Source organism: Paroedura picta, chromosome 2 (genome assembly GCF_049243985.1).
Source record: "Paroedura picta isolate Pp20150507F chromosome 2, Ppicta_v3.0, whole genome shotgun sequence".
Taxonomy (NCBI): domain Eukaryota; kingdom Metazoa; phylum Chordata; class Lepidosauria; order Squamata; family Gekkonidae; genus Paroedura; species Paroedura picta.
In genome coordinates, this window is record NC_135370.1 from 182,798,840 (window position 1) to 182,820,701 (window position 21,862).

The 21,862-nt window shown below is 54.8% G+C and overlaps 1 protein-coding gene across 7 annotated transcripts in view; it reads right to left on the reverse strand.

The window, feature by feature from the left end:
- TRIM9 (tripartite motif containing 9) overlaps window positions 1–21,862 on the reverse strand; it is a 70,258-nt gene that overhangs the window by 38,087 nt on the left and 10,309 nt on the right. For all 7 annotated transcript variants that reach the window (XM_077324098.1, XM_077324093.1, XM_077324095.1 and 4 more), the window contains exons 2-3: window positions 2,728–2,823; window positions 1,106–1,228 (exon numbers count right to left, since the gene is read on the reverse strand). In XM_077324098.1, the coding sequence (XP_077180213.1) occupies window positions 1,106–1,228; window positions 2,728–2,823 (219 nt within the window). The remainder of the gene's footprint in view (window positions 1–1,105; window positions 1,229–2,727; window positions 2,824–21,862) is intronic.

Genomic DNA, 21,862 nt, shown 5'->3' on the forward strand with positions numbered 1-21,862 from the left:
GAGGGGAGGAGCTTGCGTGAGTCCCGACTCCCTTCTTCAGAGTCCAGAGCACCTTAAAGACTAACCAAAATTTGTGGCACGGGAAGAGATTGTGAGTCCCGGCACACTTCTTCAGAGTCCAGAGCACCTTAAAGACTAACCAAAATTTGTGGCACGGGAAGAGATTATGTGAGTCACGGCACACTTCTTCAGAGTCCAGGGACACTTTAAAGACTAACCAAATGTGTGACAGGAGAGGAGCTTTCGTGAGTCATGTCTCACTACTTCAGAGTTCAGGGGCACTTTGGAGACTAACAACATTTGTGGCCACGGAGGGGCTTTTGTGAGTCACAGCTCATTTCTTAGCACATTTTAAAACGGAATACGTGTTGTGTGCCTCCTTTTATGGGAATGTGGTGCTGGGCAGGCAGAGGCTGGGTTGGCAGATGGACAAGTGGGTAAGTCTACCCCGGGCAATGAAACAGAACCAGGGAGCTGAAAGGGACCACGAGGGACATCTAGTCCAACCCCCTGCGCAACGCTGGAAACTCACGGCTCCCTCCCGCACCCACAACTACCCCAACTACTGCACAGAGACAGGCAAAAACCCTCCAGGATCAGAAACGCCTCCCCCGCTAGTACTACTGATCATCAGACAACAGAAATCAGTTCCCCTGCCGAAAATGGCTGCTTTGAAGGGTGGACTCCATAGTGTTGCACCCAGCTGATGTCACTCTGCTCCCCCTCCCCTGCCCTCCCCAGGCTCCGCCCACAAAACAACAAGACAGTGTAAATAAAATAAAAACTCTAAGAGCTGACAATGCTAGTAACGGGGAGGCAAGTTTGAGTCAGTTTCTTCATTGGCTCCCTGGGCCACTGGATTCCTGCAATAGCCATAGGCGCAGTTCCACCTCTGACCACACGCAAGGGGGGCAGCAGAGAGCAAGCCACCAATCCTGCAATTCACGTGTCACGTGTAAAGTGAGGCATCACTGGGGTCCCTCCCCGCCCCCTTTGCTCCAGTGCCTAGCACAAGCCCCTCCAGAGAAGCTGCCCCCCCTTTCTAGGAATGTCAACCAGTCTCCTGCTACCTCAATTTTCCCAGCCGAGGCCATCTCAGGCTCACCTTCAGCTTGTGTTCGTGTTCCTTGTTGACCCGGGAGAGGAGCTGGGCTTTCCTCCGGTTGAGCGCGTCGATCAGGGCGTCACACTGGGCCACCAGGCAGGCTTCAAACTCCACACTGTTCTCCTGGAGGGCAGAAAACTCCCTTCAGTCACCACAACCAGGAGGCTGGCAGCCCTCCCAGACCCCCACGGTCTCCGTTGCGAAGATGAGCCACAGAAAACGGATTTCATGTTCCCATTTCATAGCCTCTCTTGGAACAGAGAGGCTCATGACGTTGGTTAGTCTGGCCCAAGAAGGGGAAGAAAAGTTAACACACACTGTCTGCCAATCTTCTTCCATATGTCCATGTTCTATACATCTGGACACCAGGAGAGCCCTGCTGGGTCAGACCAGGGGTCCATCCAGTCCCGCCTCCTGTCTCACTCAGGGGCCAGCCAGTTCCTCTGGAGGGCCAAGAACAGAGCAGAGAGGCCGAGGCCTTCCTAAGGACATCAGGAGAGCCGTGCTGGGTCAGACCAGGTGTCCATCCAGTCCCGCCTCCTGTCTCACTCAGGGGCCAGCCAGTTCCTCTGGAGGGCCAAGAACAGGGCAGAGAGGCCGAGGCCTTCCTAAGGACATCAGGACAGTCCTGCTTGGTCAGACCAGGGGTCCATCCAGTCCAGCCTCCTGTCTCACACAGGGGCCAGCCAGTTCCTCTGGAGGGCCAGCAACAGGGCAGAGAGGCCGAGGCCTTCCTAAGAACATCAGAAGGGCCCTGCTGGGTCAGACGAGGGGTCCATCCAGTCCAGCCTCCTGTCTCACACAGGGGCCAGCCGGTTCCTCTGGAGGGCCAACAACAGGGCAGAGAGGCCGAGGCCTTCCTAAGGACATCAGGAGAGCCCTACTGGGTCAGACCAAGGGTCCATCCAGTCCAGCCTCCTGTCTCACACAGGGGCCAGCCAGTTTCTCTGGAGGGCCAGCAACAGGGCAGAGAGGCCGAGGCCTTCCTAAGGACATCAGGAGAGCCCTGCTGGGTCAGACCAGGGGTCCATCCAGTCCAGCCTCCTGTCTCACACAGGGGCCAGCCGGTTCCTCTGGAGGGCCAACAACAGGGCAGAGAGGCCGAGGCCTTCCTAAGGACATCAGGAGAGCCCTGCTGGGTCAGACCAGGGGTCCTTTGAGTACTGGCTGGAATTCTGAACTGCTGGGAGGGGGGGCTGGAGTCACATTCCTGCTTTCTGTTGGAATATGCAAGATCTGTGGTTTGCGTGATTCAACAGCATATGAATAAGATCCTAAGGGGTGGAGGTGGGAATTGGATGAGATGTGTAGTTAGCATAGTTAGTTCAGGGACTTCTGGGTTTTCTTTTTTCCATATAATCTCCTGGGTCCTTATTGGCTCAACTGGAGAACTTCTGCTCTTTTGAGCACACTTGGTCCTTGATTGCCTCCAGAAAAATAGTTAGAAAGTTAAACTCTTAGGATTACCTCTCTACTCTCTCTCTCTTCTCAGTAAAACTGCATACTCTTTAAGAAGCCAGTGCTCCACCCCTCCTCCTTTGCATATTTAAAATTTGCCAACAAGGAACTGTCAAGTTACCCCCACCCCGACTCAGAACATCTGTTGTGGTGTCAAACACTACCTGGATTTGCTGCACCATGTTCCGTAGCTGGACCAGGAACTCTTTGGCTTCCTTTGCTCTGTCCGACAATCCGTTCAGGGCCTGGGACAGCTGGCTCTGCAGGGAGGAAGGAAAGCAGAGGATTAATGGCCTCCGCTGGAAGCAAATGCACTCTGTACATGCACAAGAGAATCTTAAGGGTTTTTTTTTTTTGCACCGTTGTATAGCAAACAGATGACAAAGTGAAGGCCCGGGCTAAGCTTCAGCCCTACAGATTAAGAAAGGGGTGGATCTCAAGGAGCACTCCGATTTGGAATGCGATCCAATGCACCTACGGTCGCCAGCTCTGTTTTGGGGAATTCTTGGAGATTTGAAGAAATGGGGCTTAAGGAGGGGAGGTTTCTTAATGCCATGGAGTCCACCCTCCAAAGTAGCCGTGTTCTCTGGGGGAACGGATCTCTACAGTCTGAAGACCGTAATTCCAAATCTCCAGGCCCCGCCAGCGGGCTGGCAACCCAGGCTGCACCCGAGGCAGGATTTTCCTGGCCAAACCAGAACTTTCTCTTCTTGGCCAAGACCCAGCTGCCAGAACAAGGGGTCAACCAACGGTGCCGTCAGCATTTTGAAGATGCTACCTTTAGAGGAGGCACTCTGCCCATGCTCACAGGCCACCTTTTTCTTGAAAACAAAAACTACCTTTCCATCAGAGGCAAAAAGCACTGCAGATGATTGTTTACATTGTGGGCAGTATCCTACCATGCTGCTTAGCCACCTGTGGCACCTTCCTCTGGCCTAAAGAGAATTCCTTGGCTGCAAGGGGATCTTAGGGTAACTCAGCAGGTTATAGCCCAATGCCTTCAAATAAATGGAAGAGAACACATTTTATTGTTTTTCCAATATTGGGAGGTCAGGAAGATGTAGACTTTCTACATAAATAAATATTCTGCTGTGAGGAATGGTACTCTGCACGATCCCAGAGGCATTCAACCTGAAGTACTGGGATTTGTTGCACATGCCACTGGATGCAAATGCACTCTGCACACGCTCAGGAGACTGCTTTATGAATTTATACTGAAGAAGTGATCTGTGACTCACATACATTTATACCGAAGAAGTGAGCCGTGACTCACAAAAGCACCTCCCTTGCCACAAATGTTATAGACTAAGGTGCTCCTGGACTCAGGAATTTTTCTACTGTGACAGACTAACATGACAACCCATATTGATTTTCCCCAGGTGAACTGCTCTTTGTTGCCAATCCTAACACAGGCTTGAGTCAAGGTGGAAGAAGAAGACTTGGTTTTTATACCCCGTTTTTTACTACCCAGAAGAGTCTCAAAGCAGCTTCCCTTCCTCTCCCCACAACAGACACCCTGTGAGGGAGGTGGGGCTGAGAAAGCTCTGACAAGACTGCTCGATCCAAACAGCACTATCAGGACTGTGACTAGCACCAAGGTCACCCAGCTGGCTGCACGTGGAGGAGCAGGGAATCAAACCTCGCGCGCCAGATTAGAAGCTGCTGCTCTTAACCACTACGCCGAGCCAGCTCTTGCCAAGGTATGCTTTCATGTGCATGTTAACTAAAGAAGCGGGGATGCACATGAAAGCTTATACCTTAAATAAAACTTAGTCATTTATGTCCTCAAGATATAAATTCCTCTATTTGCAACACGCCTCTCTAAAATCCTGCAACACGAAACACAAGGAAACTAGCTTAACTATCTAACACGTTCAAGACTTGCGTTCGATGGCACGGCCTTACAATCATGAAATCGAATTCGCAAATTAGCCGGTCCTAGTCAAGCCCTTTAGTGGCTAAAGGACCGGATGGTCCATCAGAATCCAAGCCGGTCTCTCTCTCAAAGCTCTCAGCCCAATGGCCACTTCCTGCCCAACCAGCATCAGGGGGTGGCGACCATCCAATCAGGAAATGATCTTGCTAGAAAATCACCTGACCCCTCTTGATTCTGCCCCTCCCATCCTGTGGGCCACAGGGTCTCACGGTGAGCCTGTGTAGTTGTGAATTCCCTACATTCTTCGGGGGGGGGTTCGACTAGTCCAGGGGTAATCAACCTGTGGTCCTCCAGATGTTCATGGACTGCAATTCCCATGAGCCCCTGCCAGCGTTTGCTGGCAGGGGCTCATGGGAATTGTTGTCCATGAACATCTGGAGGACCACAGGTTGACTACCCCTGGACTAGATGACCCAACTCTATGATTCTATGAGCCTTGGAGGTGACAAAGGGCTGGTGGGCTGAGAAGCAAGATCAGTAACACCTGCAAGATGGAATGAGCCCATAAGTAGACACACTAACCCTGGGGGAGAATCAGGGGTGCCCCTCCAAACCCTTCTAGATTCTAGATTCAACTGGTTAGTTTGAAGCGGGAGGACATAGCTTGAGACCAGGGGCACCTTTGGGAACAACCCATTTTTAGTCAAGGAATGAGCTTTCTTCTGCATGCACACTTTGTCAAATGCAACACATGATCCAACAAAGTTTGCATGCACATGAAAGCTTATACCAGCCTTTCTCCACCTTTTTAACATTGAGAAGCCCCTGAAACCGTCTTCAGGCTTTGAGAAACCCCAGAAGTGGCACAATCATGCAGAATAGGGTGGGGAAGCAGAGCTGTGGACACGCCCACCTGGGGCCCCTCCCCTTCCCACCCCCTCCAGGCCCATCATTGGCCATTTGAGGAGGGCGGGGAGGTCAACATGACCACATATGGTTGTATCACCAAATAAATGTTCAACAAATTTAAAAATATATATTAAAATGAATTAACTCCCACTCATTCACAAAACCCTTTCAGGGCCGTCTAGAGACCCCAGGGTTGCCCGAAAGTCTGGTTGAGAAAGCCTGGCTTATACCTTGAATAAAACTTTTACAGAAGTAGACAAACTGGAACGTGTCCAGAGGAGGGAAACAAAGGTGGTGAGGGGTTTGGAGACCAAGACGTAGGAGGAAAGGTTGGGGGAGCTTGGTCTGTTTAGCCTGGAGAGGAGACGACTGAGAGGGAATCTGATAACCATCAAGTATTTAAAAGGGTGCCATATGGAGGATGGAGCAGAATTGTTCTCTCTTGCTTTAGAGGGACGGACCAGAATGAATGGGATGAAATTAATTCAAAAGAAATTCCATCTAAACATCCGGAAGACGTTCCTGAAAGTCAGAGCGGTTCCTCAGTGGAACAGGCTTCCTTGAGAGGTGGTGTGTTCTCCATCTTTGGAGATTTCTAAGCAGAGGCTGGAGAGCCATCTGACGGAGACGCTGATTCTGTGAAGGCTCAAGGGGGTGGCAGGTGACAGAGGATGAGCGATAGGGTGGTGAGTGTCCTGCACAATGCAGGGGGTTTGACTAGATGACCCAGCAGGCCCTTCCAACTCTATGATTCTATCATTCTACAGTTGGTCTTCAAGGTGCAAAATATGAAGGTTAGGGATGAAACCATATATAGAAAAACAGAAACAATTTATTACCAGAGCTCAAAATGTTTAAAAACCATCAAAGAATATCTCAGCTCAGCCACCACAAATGCCAACAAGTTCACACCTAGTCCGCTTGGATCACACTGACACACATAATTGTAGACAATTCCTTCTCAGTTTTCAACACGGTGTAAATACTTCTTTAATCTGCTATAGCTGCTTCTGATCCTGCAATATATTAATATTGGTTGTCCTACACCAGGCAGAATTCCCACCCAGCAAATATTTCTTATTCCTCCCCTGGGTATTTGGACTGTTTTGCAGAGAAACAGACAACAAGATCTTCCAATTCCCGGGGAAGGCATATCAGGAGCCCAATATTTGGATGGCAGAGCACTGAAGAAGCCCAGGGCCACTGTGAAGAGGCAGACAATGGCAAAAACCATCTTTGAACACCTCTCGCCTTGAAAGCATTATAGCGTTATTTGGGGAGGGATAGTGGCTTAGTGGAAGAGCCTCTGCTTGACATGCAGAAGGTCCCCAGTTCAATCCCCGGCATCTCCAGTTAAAAAGGACCAGGCAGGAAGTGATGGGAAAGACCTTGACCTGAGACCCTGGAGAGCAGCTGCCGGCCTGAGCAGGCAATGCTGACCTGGATGGACCAAGAAGTCCAATATTAGTGTGTTTAACTGGGCGTGATCGTGCGCTTTGGATTCCTGTTTCCTCAGGCAGCCGACTGAATTCGGGCAGGAAGGGGTTTTCCGTGACGGAAGAATTCCTTTGGAGCGACTCGGTCTCCATGGAGACTGGACCGGCCTGAAGGACCGGCCTCCAGCAGGACCGCTGATTGGTTCTTTGACTCGCCCGTTAATAGCTTTGGATTCCCGGCTGCTACCTCTGATCGCCAGCATCAATCTTTCTTCCTCGCTGCTCTGCTGGCCCTGAGGAATCGGAATCATCTCCCCAGCAACTCCTCCATTGAGGGGAAGTCATTGGCTGCGTGGCGGCAGCTGAAGGAATTGGGTCGCCCCACGGCCGCCACGGGGAGTGGTGCCGTGGCTAAGAGCAGTGGACTGAAATCTGAGCAACCAAGTTGGATTGCCCACTCGTTTGCCACGTGAAGCCAGATGGGGGACCATGGGCCAGTCCCAGTTCTCTCAGAGCTCTCTCAGCCCCTCCTCCCTCACAGGGGGCCTGTTGAGCGGAGAGGGAGAGAAGGCAACTGTAAGATCCCTTGAGACCCTTAAGGTAGAGAAACGTGGGGTGTACAAATCTGGGTGAGAGCCCGCTTGGTGTAGTGCTCTCTTTTTTGTTTTCATTAACCAAATATCGCAAATTCTCAGTGGAACAGGCTTCCTCGGGAGGCGGTGGGTTCTCCATCTTTGGAGGTTTTTAAGCAGAGGCTGGAGAGCCATCTGACGGAGAGGCTGATTCTGTGAAGGTTCAAGGGGGTGGCAGGTGACAGTGGGTGAGCGAGAGGGTGGTGAGTGCCCTGTCTAGTGCAGGGGGTTGGACTAGATGACCCAGGAGGTCCCTTCCAACTCCATGATTCTATGATTCCAAATTCCATCTAAACCTCCAGAAGACGTTTCTAACAGTCTGAGCGGTTCCTCAGTGGAACAGGCTTCCTCGGGAGGTGGTGGGTTCTCCACCTTTGGAAATTTTTAGCCAGAGGCTGGAGAGCCATCTGACGGAGAGGCTGATTCTGTGAAGGCTCAAGGGGGTGGCAGGTGATTCTATGATTCTGTGATTCAATGCAAAACCAAAAAGGGAACCGAATCCCAACCTGCACAGAAGTCAGGAACCCAAAAGTTGAGCTGCAAAACAATACTAAAGGATCACCACAGATATTTATTAAACAAAGTGCACCAATGATTGCACTTTTATTATTGCACACAATTGTTTAATAAATTGTTTCCCATCCAGGTACAAACTCCGGCTGACCCTCCTTAGCGTCTGAGATCTGACAAAATCAGGCTAGATTGGGCTGTGCTATTGGGAGGGAAGACCACTACCCTGCTGCAAACATCCTCCTAGCCCTTACGGGCCCCACTGATGCTCTTCCACCCTCTCCTCCCACCTCCCCCCGTCAATCCATTCTGCTTGCTGGAGTGTAAGAAGTGGAGACCTTATCTGGAAATGCGCTGGCGACTGACTCTGTGCAGTGACTGGAAATGCGTGGAGGTTAAACCTCTTTCCTTGTCCCCCCCCCCTCCCGCCCCCAGCCTCCAAGTGTCCCCAGTGTCCAAGAGCAGGGAGATGAGATGGGGGGTGGAATGGGGGGGGGGCACGGCTTAATGGGCTGGAAAATAACCTCAATGTTGCCAGCCTTGCAGGAAGATTAAAAGGCAACCCTTTTCCGTTTCTTCCTTGGGTAATTTACAGCGACGGCGTTACTCGGGCCGCTGTTGCTAATGGAAGGAGGGGTCCCTGCAGAAATGACATCACTGGGATTCAGCCTCCCCCCCCCCCGCCCCTCCCCAGAAAGCGCTATGGGAGACAAAGAGGCATCAAGGAAAGGTGGGGCGAAGATTTACTATGAGGCCTGAAAGGAGGGGGGGGTCCCTTCAAGTCGGAAATGGTTTGGAGGCAGCACCAGGCTTTCAGATCCCAGGAGGGAGGCAAATGAGATTAGGGGGGGGGGGGAGACTCCACCACATTAGAAGACCCCCCCCCCATTGTTATGCAGGATGGGACAGAGCAAAATTGATTGCAACTCAATTGATCTCTCGTGGGGAACATTGCAGTCTCTGACTCAGTCCAAGCTCCTCTCTCCGTTTTCGAGCACAAGGATGCGAGAACTCGGCCTGCTTCCCCTTGTTGCGTGTTTGGTCTTTTGTCCGTGCGTTCACCGGATCCTTCATTCGTTCGGAACCAAGCTGGGGCCCAGGGCCACCTTCAAGACCAGGGGTAGTCAAACTGCGGCCCTCCAGATGTCCATGGACTACAATTCCCAGGAGCCCCTGCCAGCGTTTGGGAATTGTAGTCCATGGACATCTGGAGGGCCGCAGTTTGACTACCCTTGTTCAAGACCAACAAAGCTTAATTCCGGGTCTAGGCTGCCACGGGCGCGCTCCCTTCCTCAGATACACGGATACAGACCTCCTTAAGCCGGACATGGAGGGAGGGAGTGGGGTTCGCTGCCCCAAAGGGCAAGCTAGAGTCCAGTTGCGACTTGACTGAGCTGGAAACCACCAAGGAAGTTGCACAAGGAAGTTTCATTGTTATTGCGTTGTTTTATTTTATTGCCATTATATCATTATGTTTTGGCCACCTCGTGAGAAGGAAGGACTCCCTGGAGAAGAGCCTAATGCTGGGAGCGATCGAGGGCAAAAGAAGAAGGGGACGACAGAGAATGAGGCGGCTGGATGGAGTCACTGAAGCAGTAGGTGCAAACTTAAATGGACTCCGGGGAATGGTAGAGGACAGGAAGGCCTGGAGGATCATGGTCCATGGGGTCGCGATGGGTCGGACACGACTTCGCACCTAACAACAACAACAACAAACATTATGTTTAGGCCTTCAGGGCAGGGCGGGATATAAATTTTACTACTTCTACTACTACTATTGTTACTATTATTAGGCAAGCAGCTTTGGGTCAAGCGCTCAGGGCCGCTGCAGGATTAGAGGAGCTCGCAGCCAGCTGCTGCCGAGTCTGGGTGGGCTTCGCTCGTGGCTTTAGAGGCAGACAAAAACGGCTTCTCATAATGCCCTTGTTGTGCGAAGACGGCAGAGGGATCCGTTTAAGCCAGGGGTAGTCAAACTGCGGCCCTCCAGATGTCCGTGGACTACAATTCCCAGGAGCCCCTGCCAGCGAATGCTGGCAGGGGCTCCTGGGAATTGTAGTCCACGGACATCTGGAGGGCCGCAGTTTGACTACCCCTGGTTTAAGCCCTTCTCCCCCACCCCATTTGGGTTTCCGCCAAGCCATTCCGGGATTCCAGCACCGGGGGGCTCTGAGGCTGCTCCCGGCTCTCCAATGACCTTGGCAGATGGGAACAGATTCCTCAGGTTCGGAAGAAGACAGCTGCCCCGACTGCAATGAGCCGGAGGTCTATTGTGCCTGAGTGCTCAGTCTCGCTTCGGGGAGAGATGAGATTACTGGAGCAGAGCAAAGCCACGGCTGGGGTGTGTGTGTGTGTGTGTGTGTGTGTGAATGGGGGGGTGGAGAAAGCGAAGGTGTGTGGAAGTCACGGGGTCATCAGCCGCTCGATTAAACACCGGCTTCGATTGCAAAAGGGAAGGAGGAGGAGGACGATAAATTCATTTTCTCTCTATATGTATTCCAGACTGAAATCTGGCCACTGCACAACAATGCCAAAAAGAAGTGTAGGCAATATAGTGTGATTTGAATTTGCTGTAGGCCTAAGATCAGGAAGGATATGTGTGTTTGTGTGTGTGTGGGGGGGGGGCTCTAGGGATATGACCTGGGAGCTGAGGAGACGACAGCCTGTAAAATATCAGAATCATAGAATAATAGAGGTGGAAGGGACCTCCTGGGTCATCTAGTCCATCCCCCCGCACTATGCAGGACGCTCACAACCCTCTCGTTCCCAGAATCAGCCTCTCTGTCAGATGGCTCTCCAGCCTCTGCTTAAAAATCTCCAAGGATGGAGAAGCCACCACCTCCCGAGGAAGCCTGTTCCATATTAGGAGTCCACTACTTAAGACCTACGAAACAGAGTAGGGATTACAGAGTGGCAAACTCAACCCACAAAGCCGCACAAAAGCCTTTTAAAAAGAAAAGAAGCGTTGGATGGATTATTGAATAGACAGGAGTATCAAGGCAGTCGTTCCGTCCTTCTCACGCTGACTCTTTTCCTGCACCAAAGGACCCTTTAGGGTTCCCGAAATTGAGCATGCTGTTCAGCGGGGAAATTACTGAAGGAGGCAAGGGAGTCAAATCAACGGCAAAGATATTACGTCTTCATAACGATTCCTTCTCCCCAACCATGAAAGAGCCCTTGATCCATTCTACTTTTCATTGAAAAACCAGCATCAGACTTCACTTTCATGGGGGGTATTTGTTATCAGCCCCAAACCAACCAGATGGGGAAGACAAACAATGCTGACACAAAATGCATCCAACAAGGGTACCCTTGCAAACTGAAAGGTATCAGAATAGTCTTGATAGATCTCACAGGACTTTGTTCTGTTTTCTAGCATAAACCGTCTCAAGAACATAAGAAGAGCCCTGCTGGGTCAGACCGGGGGTCCATCCAGTCCAGCCTCCTGTCTCACTCAGGGGCCAGCCAGTTCCTCTGGAGGGCCAGCAACAGGGCAGGGAGGCCGAGGCCTTCCTAAGGACATCAGGAGAGCCCTGCTGGGTCAGACCAGGGGTCCATCCAGTCCAGCCTCCTGTCTCACACAGGGGCCAGCCAGTTCCTCTGGAGGGCCAACCACAGGGCAGAGAGGCCGAGGCCTTCCTAAGGACATCAGGAGAGCCCTGCTGGGTCAGACCAGGGGTCCATCCAGTCCAGCCTCCTGTCTCACACAGGGGCCAGCCAGTTCCTCTGGAGGGCCAACAACAGGGCAGAGAGGCTGAGGCCTTCCTAAGGACATCAAAAGAGCCCTGCTGGGTCAGACCAGGGGTCCCTCTACTCTAGCCTCCTGTCTCACACAGGGGCCAGCCAGTTCCTCTGGAGGGCCAGCAACAGGGCAGGGAGGCCGAGGCCTTCCTAAGGACATCAGAAGAGCCCTGCTGGGTCAGACCAGGGGTCCATCCAGTCCAGCCTCCTGCCTCGCACAGGGGCCAGCCAGTTCCTCTGGAGGGCCAGCAACAGGGCAGAGGCCGAGGCCTTCCTAAGGACATCAGGAGAGCCCTGCTGGGTCAGACCAGGGTCCCTCCAGTCCAGCCTCCTGTCTCACCCAGGGGCCAGCCAGTTCCTTTGGAGGGCCAGCAACAGGGCAGAGAGGCCGAGGCCTTCCTAAGGACATCAGGAGAGCCCTGCTGGGTCAGACCAGGGGTCCATCCAGTCCAACCTCCTGCCTCACCCAGGGGCCAGCCAGTTCCTTTGGAGGGCCAGCAACAGGGCACAGAGGCCGAGGCCTTCCTAAGGACATCAGGAGAGCCCTGCTGGGTCAGACCAGGGGTCCCTCCAGTCCAGCCTCCTGTCTCACACAGGGGCCAGCCAGTTCCTCTGGAGGGCCAGCAACAGGGCAGAGAGGCTGAGGCCTTCCTAAGGACATCAGGAGAGCCCTGCTGGGTCAGACCAGGGGTCCCTCCAGTCCAGCCTCCTGCCTCACACAGGGGCCAGCCAGTTCCTCTGGAGGGCCAGCAACAGGGCAGAGAGGCCGAGGCCTTCCTAAGGACATCAGAAGAGCCCTGCTGGGTCAGACCAGGGGTCCCTCCAGTCCAGCCTCCTGTCTCACACAGGGGCCAGCCAGTTCCTCTGGAGGGCAGCAACAGGGCAGAGAGGCCGAGGCCTTCCTAAGAGCATCAGAAGAGCCCTGCTGGGTCAGACCAGGGGTCCATCCAGTCCAGCCTCCTGTCTCACTCAGAGGCCAGCCAGTTCCTCTGGAGGGCCAGCAACAGGGCAGAGAGGCCGAGGCCTTCCTAAGGACATCAGGAGAGCCCTGCTGGGTCAGACCAGGGGTCCCTCCAGTCCAGCCTCCTGTCTCACCCAGGGGCCAGCCAGTTCCTCTGGAGGGCCAGCAACAGGGCAGAGAGGCTGAGGCCTTCCTAAGGACATCAGGAGAGCCCTGCTGGGTCAGACCAGGGGTCCCTCCAGTCCAGCCTCCTGTCTCACACAGGGGCCAGCCAGTTCCTCTGGAGGGCCAGCAACAGGGCAGAGAGGCTGAGGCCTTCCTAAGGACATCAGGAGAGCCCTGCTGGGTCAGACCAGTGGTCCATCCAGTCCAGCCTCCTGTCTCACACAGGGGCCAGCCAGTTCCTCTGGAGGGCCAGCAACAGGGCAGAGAGGCCGAGGCCTTCCTAAGGACCTCAGGAGAGCCCTGCTGGGTCAGACCAGGGGTCCCTCCAGTCCAGCCTCCTGTCTCACACAGGGGCCAGCCAGTTCCTCTGGAGGGCAGCAACAGGGCAGAGAGGCCGAGGCCTTCCTAAGAGCATCAGAAGAGCCCTGCTGGGTCAGACCAGGGGTCCATCCAGTCCAGCCTCCTGTCTCACTCAGAGGCCAGCCAGTTCCTCTGGAGGGCCAGCAACAGGGCAGAGAGGCCGAGGCCTTCCTAAGGACATCAGGAGAGCCCTGCTGGGTCAGACCAGGGGTCCCTCCAGTCCAGCCTCCTGTCTCACCCAGGGGCCAGCCAGTTCCTCTGGAGGGCCAGCAACAGGGCAGAGAGGCTGAGGCCTTCCTAAGGACATCAGGAGAGCCCTGCTGGGTCAGACCAGGGGTCCCTCCAGTCCAGCCTCCTGTCTCACACAGGGGCCAGCCAGTTCCTCTGGAGGGCCAGCAACAGGGCAGAGAGGCTGAGGCCTTCCTAAGGACATCAGGAGAGCCCTGCTGGGTCAGACCAGTGGTCCATCCAGTCCAGCCTCCTGTCTCACACAGGGGCCAGCCAGTTCCTCTGGAGGGCCAGCAACAGGGCAGAGAGGCCGAGGCCTTCCTAAGGACCTCAGGAGAGCCCTGCTGGGTCAGACCAGGGGTCCCTCCAGTCCAGCCTCCCGTCTCACACAGGGGCCAGCCAGTTCCTCTGGAGGGCCAGCAACAGGGCAGAGAGGCCGAGGCCTTCCTAAGGACATCAGGAGAGCCCTGCTGGGTCAGACCAGGGGTCCCTCCAGTCCAGCCTCCCGTCTCACACAGGGGCCAGCCAGTTCCTCTGGAGGGCCAGCAACAGGGCAGAGAGGCCGAGGCCTTCCTAAGGACATCAGGAGAGCCCTGCTGGGTCAGACCAGGGGTCCCTCCAGTCCAGCCTCCTGTCTCACACAGGGGCCAGCCAGTTCCTCTGGAGGGCCAGCAACAGGGCAGAGAGGCCGAGGCCTTCCTAAGGACATCAGGAGAGCCCTGCTGGATCAGACCAGGGGTCCATCCAGTCCAGCCTCCTGTCTCACACAGGGGCCACCCAGTTCCTCTGGAGGGCCAGCAACAGGGCAGAGAGGCCGAGGCCTTCCTAAGGACATCAGGAGAGCCCTGCTGGGTCAGACCAGGGGTCCATCCAGTCCAGCCTCCTGTCTCACACAGGGGCCACCCAGTTCCTCTGGAGGGCCAGCAACAGGGCAGAGAGGCCGAGGCCTTCCTAAGGACATCAGGAGAGCCCTGCTGGGTCAGACCAGGGGTCCCTCCAGTCCAGCCTCCTGTCTCACTCAGGGGCCACCCAGTTCCTCTGGAGGGCCAGCAACAGGGCAGAGAGGCCGAGGCCTTCCTAAGGACATCAGGAGAGCCCTGCTGGGTCAGACCAGGGGTCCCTCCAGTCCAGCCTCCTGTCTCACACAGGGGCCAGCCAGTTCCTCTGGAGGGCCAGCAACAGGGCAGAGAGGCCGAGGCCTTCCTAAGGACATCAGGAGAGCCCTGCTGGGTCAGACCAGGGGTCCCTCCAGTCCAGCCTCCTGTCTCACTCAGGGGCCACCCAGTTCCTCTGGAGGGCCAGCAACAGGGCAGGGAGGCCGAGGCCTTCCTAAGGACATCAGGAGAGCCCTGCTGGGTCAGACCAGGGGTCCCTCCAGTCCAGCCTCCTGTCTCACACAGGGGCCAGCCAGTTCCTCTGGAGGGCCAGCAACAGGGCAGAGAGGCCGAGGCCTTCCTAAGGACATCAGGAGAGCCCTGCTGGGTCAGACCAGGGGTCCATCCAGTCCAGCCTCCTGTCTCACTCAGGGGCCACCCAGTTCCTCTGGAGGGCCAGCAACAGGGCAGAGAGGCCGAGGCCTTCCTAAGGACATCAGGAGAGCCCTGCTGGGTCAGACCAGGGGTCCCTCCAGTCCAGCCTCCTGTCTCACTCAGGGGCCACCCAGTTCCTCTGGAGGGCCAGCAACAGGGCAGGGAGGCCGAGGCCTTCCTAAGGACATCAGGAGAGCCCTGCTGGGTCAGACCAGGGGTCCATCCAGTCCAGCCTCCTGTCTCACACAGGGGCCAGCCAGTTCCTCTGGAGGGCCAGCAACAGGGCAGAGAGGCCGAGGCCTTCCTAAGGACATCAGGAGAGCCCTGCTGGGTCAGACCAGGGGTCCATCCAGTCCAGCCTCCTGTCTCACACAGGGGCCAGCCAGTTCCTCTGGAGGGCCAACAACAGGGCAGAGAGGCTGAGGCCTTCCTAAGGACATCAAAAGAGCCCTGCTGGGTCAGACCAGGGGTCCCTCCAGTCCAGCCTCCTGTCTCACACAGGGGCCAGCCAGTTCCTCTGGAGGGCCAGCAACAGGGCAGAGAGGCCGAGGCCTTCCTAAGGACATCAGGAGGGCCCTGCTGGGTCAGACCAGGGGTCCATCCAGTCCAGCCTCCTGTCTCACACAGGGGCCAGCCAGTTCCTCTGGAGGGCCAGCAACAGGGCAGAGAGGCCGAGGCCTTCCTAAGGACATCAGGAGAGCCCTGCTGGGTCAGACCAGGGGTCCCTCCAGTCCAGCCTCCTGTCTCACACAGGGGCCAGCCAGTTCCTCTGGAGGGCCAGCAACAGGGCAGAGAGGCCGAGGCCTTCCTAAGGACATCAGAGGAGCCCTGCTGGGTCAGACCAGGGGTCCATCCAGTCCAGCCTCCTGTCTCACACAGGGGCCAGCCAGTTCCTCTGGAGGGCCAGCAACAGGGCAGAGAGGCCGAGGCCTTCCTAAGGACATCAGGAGAGCCCTGCTGGGTCAGACCAGGGGTCCCTCCAGTCCAGCCTCCTGGCTCACTCAGGGGCCAGCCAGTTCCTCTGCAGGGCCAGCAACAGGGCAGAGAGGCCGAGGCCTTCCTAAGGACATCAGGAGAGCCCTGCTGGGTCAGACCAGGGGTCCATCCAGTCCAGCCTCCTGTCTCACACAGGGGCCAGCCAGTCCCTCTGCAGGGCCAGCAACAGGGCAGAGAGGCCGAGGCCTTCCTAAGGACATCAGGAGAGCCCTGCTGGGTCAGACCAGGGGTCCATCCAGTCCAGCCTCCTGTCTCACACAGGGGCCAGCCAGTTCCTCTGGAGGGCCAGCAACAGGGCACAGAGGCCGAGGCCTTCCTAAGGACATCAGGAGAGCCCTGCTGGGTCAGACCAGGGGTCCATCCAGTCCAGCCTCCTGTCTCACACAGGAGCCAGCCAGTTCCTCTGGAGGGCCAGCAACAGGGCAGAGAGGCCGAGGCCTTCCTAAGGACATCAGGAGAGCCCTGCTGGGTCAGACCAGGGGTCCCTCCAGTACAGCCTCCTGTCTCACACAGGGGCCAGCCAGTTCCTCTGGAGGGCCAGGAACAGGGCAGAGAGGCCGAGGCCTTCCTAAGGACATCAGGGGAGCCCTGCTGGGTCAGACCAGGGGTCCATCCAGTCCAGCCTCCTGTCTCACACAGGAGCCAGCCAGTTCCTCTGGAGGGCCAGCAACAGGGCAGAGAGGCCGAGGCCTTCCTAAGGACATCAGGAGAGCCCTGCTGGGTCAGACCAGGGGTCCCTCCAGTGCAGCCTCCTGTCTCACACAGGGGCCAGCCAGTTCCTCTGGAGGGCCAGCAACAGGGCACAGAGGCCGAGGCCTTCCTAAGGACATCAGGAGAGCCCTGCTGGGTCAGACCAGGGGTCCATCCAGTCCAGCCTCCTGTCTCACACAGGGGCCAGCCAGTTCCTCTGGAGGGCCAGCAACAGGGCAGAGAGGCCTAGGCCTTCCTAAGGACATCAGGGGAGCCCTGCTGGGTCAGACCAGGGGTCCATCCAGTCCAGCCTCCTGTCTCACACAGGGGCCAGCCAGTTCCTCTGGAGGGCCAGCAACAGGGCAGAGAGGCCGAGGCCTTCCTAAGGACATCAGGAGAGCCCTGCTGGGTCAGACCAGGGGTCCCTCCAGTGCAGCCTCCTGTCTCACACAGGGGCCAGCCAGTTCCTCTGGAGGGCCAGCAACAGGGCAGAGAGGCCTAGGCCTTCCTAAGGACATCAGGGGAGCCCTGCTGGGTCAGACCAGGGGTCCATCCAGTCCAGCCTCCTGTCTCACACAGGGGCCAGCCAGTTCCTCTGGAGGGCCAGCAACAGGGCACAGAGGCCGAGGCCTTCCTAAGGACATCAGGAGAGCCCTGCTGGGTCAGACCAGGGGTCCATCCAGTCCAGCCTCCTGTCTCACACAGGAGCCAGCCAGTTCCTCTGGAGGGCCAGCAACAGGGCAGAGAGGCCGAGGCCTTCCTAAGGACATCAGGAGAGCCCTGCTGGGTCAGACCAGGGGTCCCTCCAGTGCAGCCTCCTGTCTCACACAGGGGCCAGCCAGTTCCTCTGGAGGGCCAGCAACAGGGCAGAGAGGCCGAGGCCTTCCTAAGGACATCAGGAGAGCCCTGCTGGGTTAGACCAGGGGTCCCTCCAGTCCAGCCTCCTGTCTCACACAGGGGCCAGCCAGTTCCTCTGGAGGGCCAGGAACAGGGCAGAGAGGCCGAGGCCTTCCTAAGGACATCAGGAGAGCCCTGCTGGGTCAGACCAGGGTCCATCCAGTCCAGCCTCCTGTCTCACACAGGGGCCAGCCAGTCCCTCTGCAGGGCCAGCAACAGGGCAGAGAGGCTGAGGCTTCTGTACTCTGCTGTGCCAAAGGAAAAGTAGAAACTTGCACAGGTTGCCAAGCAGCTGCAAAACCAAGAAGCAAAACCCACAGCCTGCAATTCTTTGCAGCACAACTCCAAAACTGTCTCCAGTGTCTAGGAAAACAATGGGGAAATTGGGCTGAAAAGAAGGTACAGAACTCCAAAGGCCGCAATTTCCCTTTCCCTTTCTCTTCTCCTTCTATCACAGGTGCCATGTCTGGATGGCTTTTGTATCATTGGTGATCTCTTTCCTTCCTGTATTGTATTGTAACTAGAAGAACAGTTGGTTTTTATACCCCGCTTTCCACTGTCCAAAGGTGTCTCAAAGCGGCTTCCAATCGCCTTCCCTTCCTCTTCCCACAACAGACTCCCTGTGAGGGAGGGGAGGCTGGGAAAGCCCTGAGAAAAAAAAACTGCTCTGTGAGAACAGCACTATCAGGACGGTGACTAGCCCAAGGTCACCCAGCTGGCTGCGTGTGGAGGAGCAGGGAATCAAACCCGGATGGCCAGATTAGAAGCCGCTACGTTTAGCAGCTACACCACACTGGCCCTCCACTACAATGTAATGTAAGTTGTGATATAATGTTATTTCAGTTGTCCGTTTTGTTTGCTTTCTCATTTTTGCTTCTGTTTCTATGAAAAACCTTAATTCAAAAAGTTTTACTCAAGGCACCGGCTTTCATGTGCAGGCACAATTCTTCAGATGTGAGGCTGGCGTTTAAGCCAAGTTCGTGCCTGAAAACACGGCCATGCACACAAAAGCTGATGTCATAGTCCCATTGTATACGGCACTGGTCAGACCACACCTGGAGTCCTGTGTGCAGTTCTGGAGGCCTCACTTCAAGGACGTAGATAAAATTGAAAGGGTACAGAGGAGAGCGACGAAGATGATCTGGGCCTAAGGGACCAAGCCCTATGAAGATAGGTTGAGGGACTTGGGAATGTTCAGCCTGGAGAAAAGGAGGCTGAGAGGGGACATGATAGCCCTCTTTAAGTATTTGAAAGGTTGTCACTTGGAGGAGGGCAGGATGCTGTTTCTGCTGGCTGCAGAGGAGAGGACACGCAGTAATGGGTTTAAACTTCAAGTACAACGATTTAGGCTAGATATCAGGAAAAAGTTTTTCACAGTCAGAGTAGTTCAGCAGTGGAATAGGCTGCCTAAGGAGGTGGTGAGCTCCCCCTCACTGGCAGTCTTCAAGCAAAGGTTGGATACACACTTTTCTTTAGGATGCTTTGGGATGCTTAGGGCTGATCCTGCGTTGAGCAGGGGGTTGGACTAGATGGCCTCTATGGCCCCTTCCAACTCTATGATTCTATGATACTTTGAGTAAAACTTTGCTGGCCTTAAAGGTGCCCCTGGCCTCGAACTTTGTTCTAAAAGAGAGAGTGGGGGATTTAAACCTGGGAGTCTGAAATTTACCCACAGCTCCAAGAGATCTTAGCTTCCCTCCGTTGACACCCCCCAAAACTGGATAGTCTGCGCAGAAAGAAATCGATGCTGGTGCTCTCGAGCAATCTCAGCCACAAAATTATGGACTGGGTCGTCATCCATGACAAGATGTTTGCACTCCCCGTCCCTGAGGATCGGCTTCTTATGAACAAGGAGAGAAGAGGAGCTGCAGGAAGGAGGAGGGAGGCGGGGCTTGTGGACAGGCCAGTGACTCCGTGTCCCTGTCAAAACAGCTCCTCAGACGGGATCAACGGCTTGAATAGAATTGGGACCCCCTCAGATACACGCGGACTCCAACACGCCCAAGCTCACCTTTTGAGCTATGTGTAGAACAGCTTCATCAGTGCTGTGACTGGCCCAAGGTCCCCCAGCTGGCTGCGTGTGGAGGACGAGCGGGGAATCAACCCCGGCATGTCAGATCAGAAGTCCATGCTGCACCAGGCTGGCTTTCAGGCATTGGCAAATCAGCTCTGGGGTCTCTGGCCACGTCTCCCAAAAGTCAGGTGTGAGTTAACCTAGGTAATATCCCATAATCTTTTTTAAAAAGACCCACAGGAAGCTGCTGGAATCACAGAAATGCATCAGATGTGAGAGAAACTCCAGGGGGGTGGGAGTAAGTCAAATGCTTCCCCCTCGGGAAAGGACTTTCTCTCTTTTTTGGCAGATGTAATCGGCTTTGATTCCAGCTGTATCGTCTTTGGAGCAAACATTCTCCTCTGCCAAGGCAAACAGACCTTTGTCTCCCGGCCAGCTCTGTGGAGTTTTCCCATGGATTATTTATGATTTCTTTATCGCATGGCAGAGTTACACACAGGAGGCGCAGAATGACACACAACGTGTAACCGAGCTGCTACAACAGGTATGCAGACTGACTGGGCAATCCCTCAAAATACTAATATCTAAAATTTCAATCCGCTCAGTCACAGCCGGGGAGAGGGCAAAGAGCTCCGTCACATCTCCCAGGAAAGCACAATGCTCACGTTCCTGTGATTGATGGGAAACAATTTGGCAGGCTGCACCGCCGTTTCATTTGGGTCTCGGTATTTTGCTGTATTTAAATAACAGGTCTGCTCTAGGTACATGGACAGAGGAGTTTCCTGATTCGGTACAACTTGAATCATCCGAATCACTGATTCAGTGTATCTGAGAAACCTTGAACCGATTTGGTGGAAATGCCAAACAGCTGATCTCCGGAGGTTAGTTGTTTGATGCCCCTGGGGGCTTTTAAAGGGATCCCTGAGAAGACTGGGGGGGAGGCATTTAAAGTGCAGGCCAAACAGCTGATCTTTCAGAATCAGCTGTTTGGTGAATCCCCCCCCCCAATCCCAGACTACCTAAAGCAGGGGTAGTCAACGTGTGGTCCTCCAGATGTCCATGGACTACAATTCCCATGAGCCCCTGCCAGCAAACGCTGGCAGGGGCTCATGGGAATTGTAGTCCATGGACATCTGGAGGACCACACGTTGACTACCCCTGACCTAAAGCAAGCTCTGGGGAGCCTGGGGAGGGTCTGTGGGGAGGCATTTAAAGAGCATACCCAGCTGGCTGCCTGTGAAGGGTGCAAATCAAGCCCTCCCCTCCTTTAAAGTTTATACTGCCCGAATTGCAGCAGAACCACCCAGCTGCAATTTGGCCAGTTTAAACCACAGCTCTGATGCAGCTGAGAAGCACCTGAATCGGCATCGATTTGGGTAATTTCGAGCTTATCCAAGCCCTAGTTTATCTGCACAACTGCCACAGTCTGTTTGTCTTTCGCACTTTCACGCGGCCAATCAAATCCTGTGGGCCTCTCATTGGTGTTTGTCAGGTTAGGGATATCGGGTGGAAGAGTTTAAAACTCAGCCATCATGGGATGAGAGACGCTACAGGACAACTGCCAGTGATTCCCAACCTGGGTACTGCAAAAGAATTGCTGGAACACCTCGAGACAGAAAGGAAATAAATAATCCAAGGCTCCTAAACCTCTGGCTTCAAGGGAGGCTGGCCACTGCAACTCTGCATGATTTACTGTTCTGGTCTTGCCTCTTTCCAGCCACCTTGCACCATTATTATTATTATTATTATTATTATTATTATTATTATTATTATTATTATTATTATACTGTCTGCAATCCTCTTCAGACGAGGCTGCTGCAGGAAGTGAAGCCAACCTCAAAATGGCTACTGCAAGAAGAAGAAGAGTTGGGTTGTATCCCCTTGCTTTTCACTACCCAAAAGGGTCTCAAAGAAGCTCACAATCGCTTTCCCTTCCTTTCCCCAAAAACAGGCACCCTGTGAGGTAGGTGGGGCGGAGAGCGCTTTGAGAGAACTGCTCTGTGAGAACAGCTCTAACAGGACTGTGACTAGCCCAAGGCCACCCAGCTGGCTGCCTGTGGGAGAGTGCGAATCAAAGCCACTTTACCAGGTTAGAGGCTGCTGTTCTTAAGCAAGCAGAACTGTCCATATACAGGAAGCTCAAGTTCAGGGGGGGGGGGAGAAGAGTAGGGAGGCTGCAAAATATATTCCGGAAAAGAACAGAGTGGAAACAAATCCAGGACTACAGTGGCTGCTTGCTTTGGTTCCCACGGGCACCGTGTTGGGGATGCCTGCAGTAATGGTTGGATTTGAACTCAGGCCTGCCGCTGTGCCACGCTGACTCCCAAAAGAAGAGCTGGTGGTGTACTCTCTGGCTAA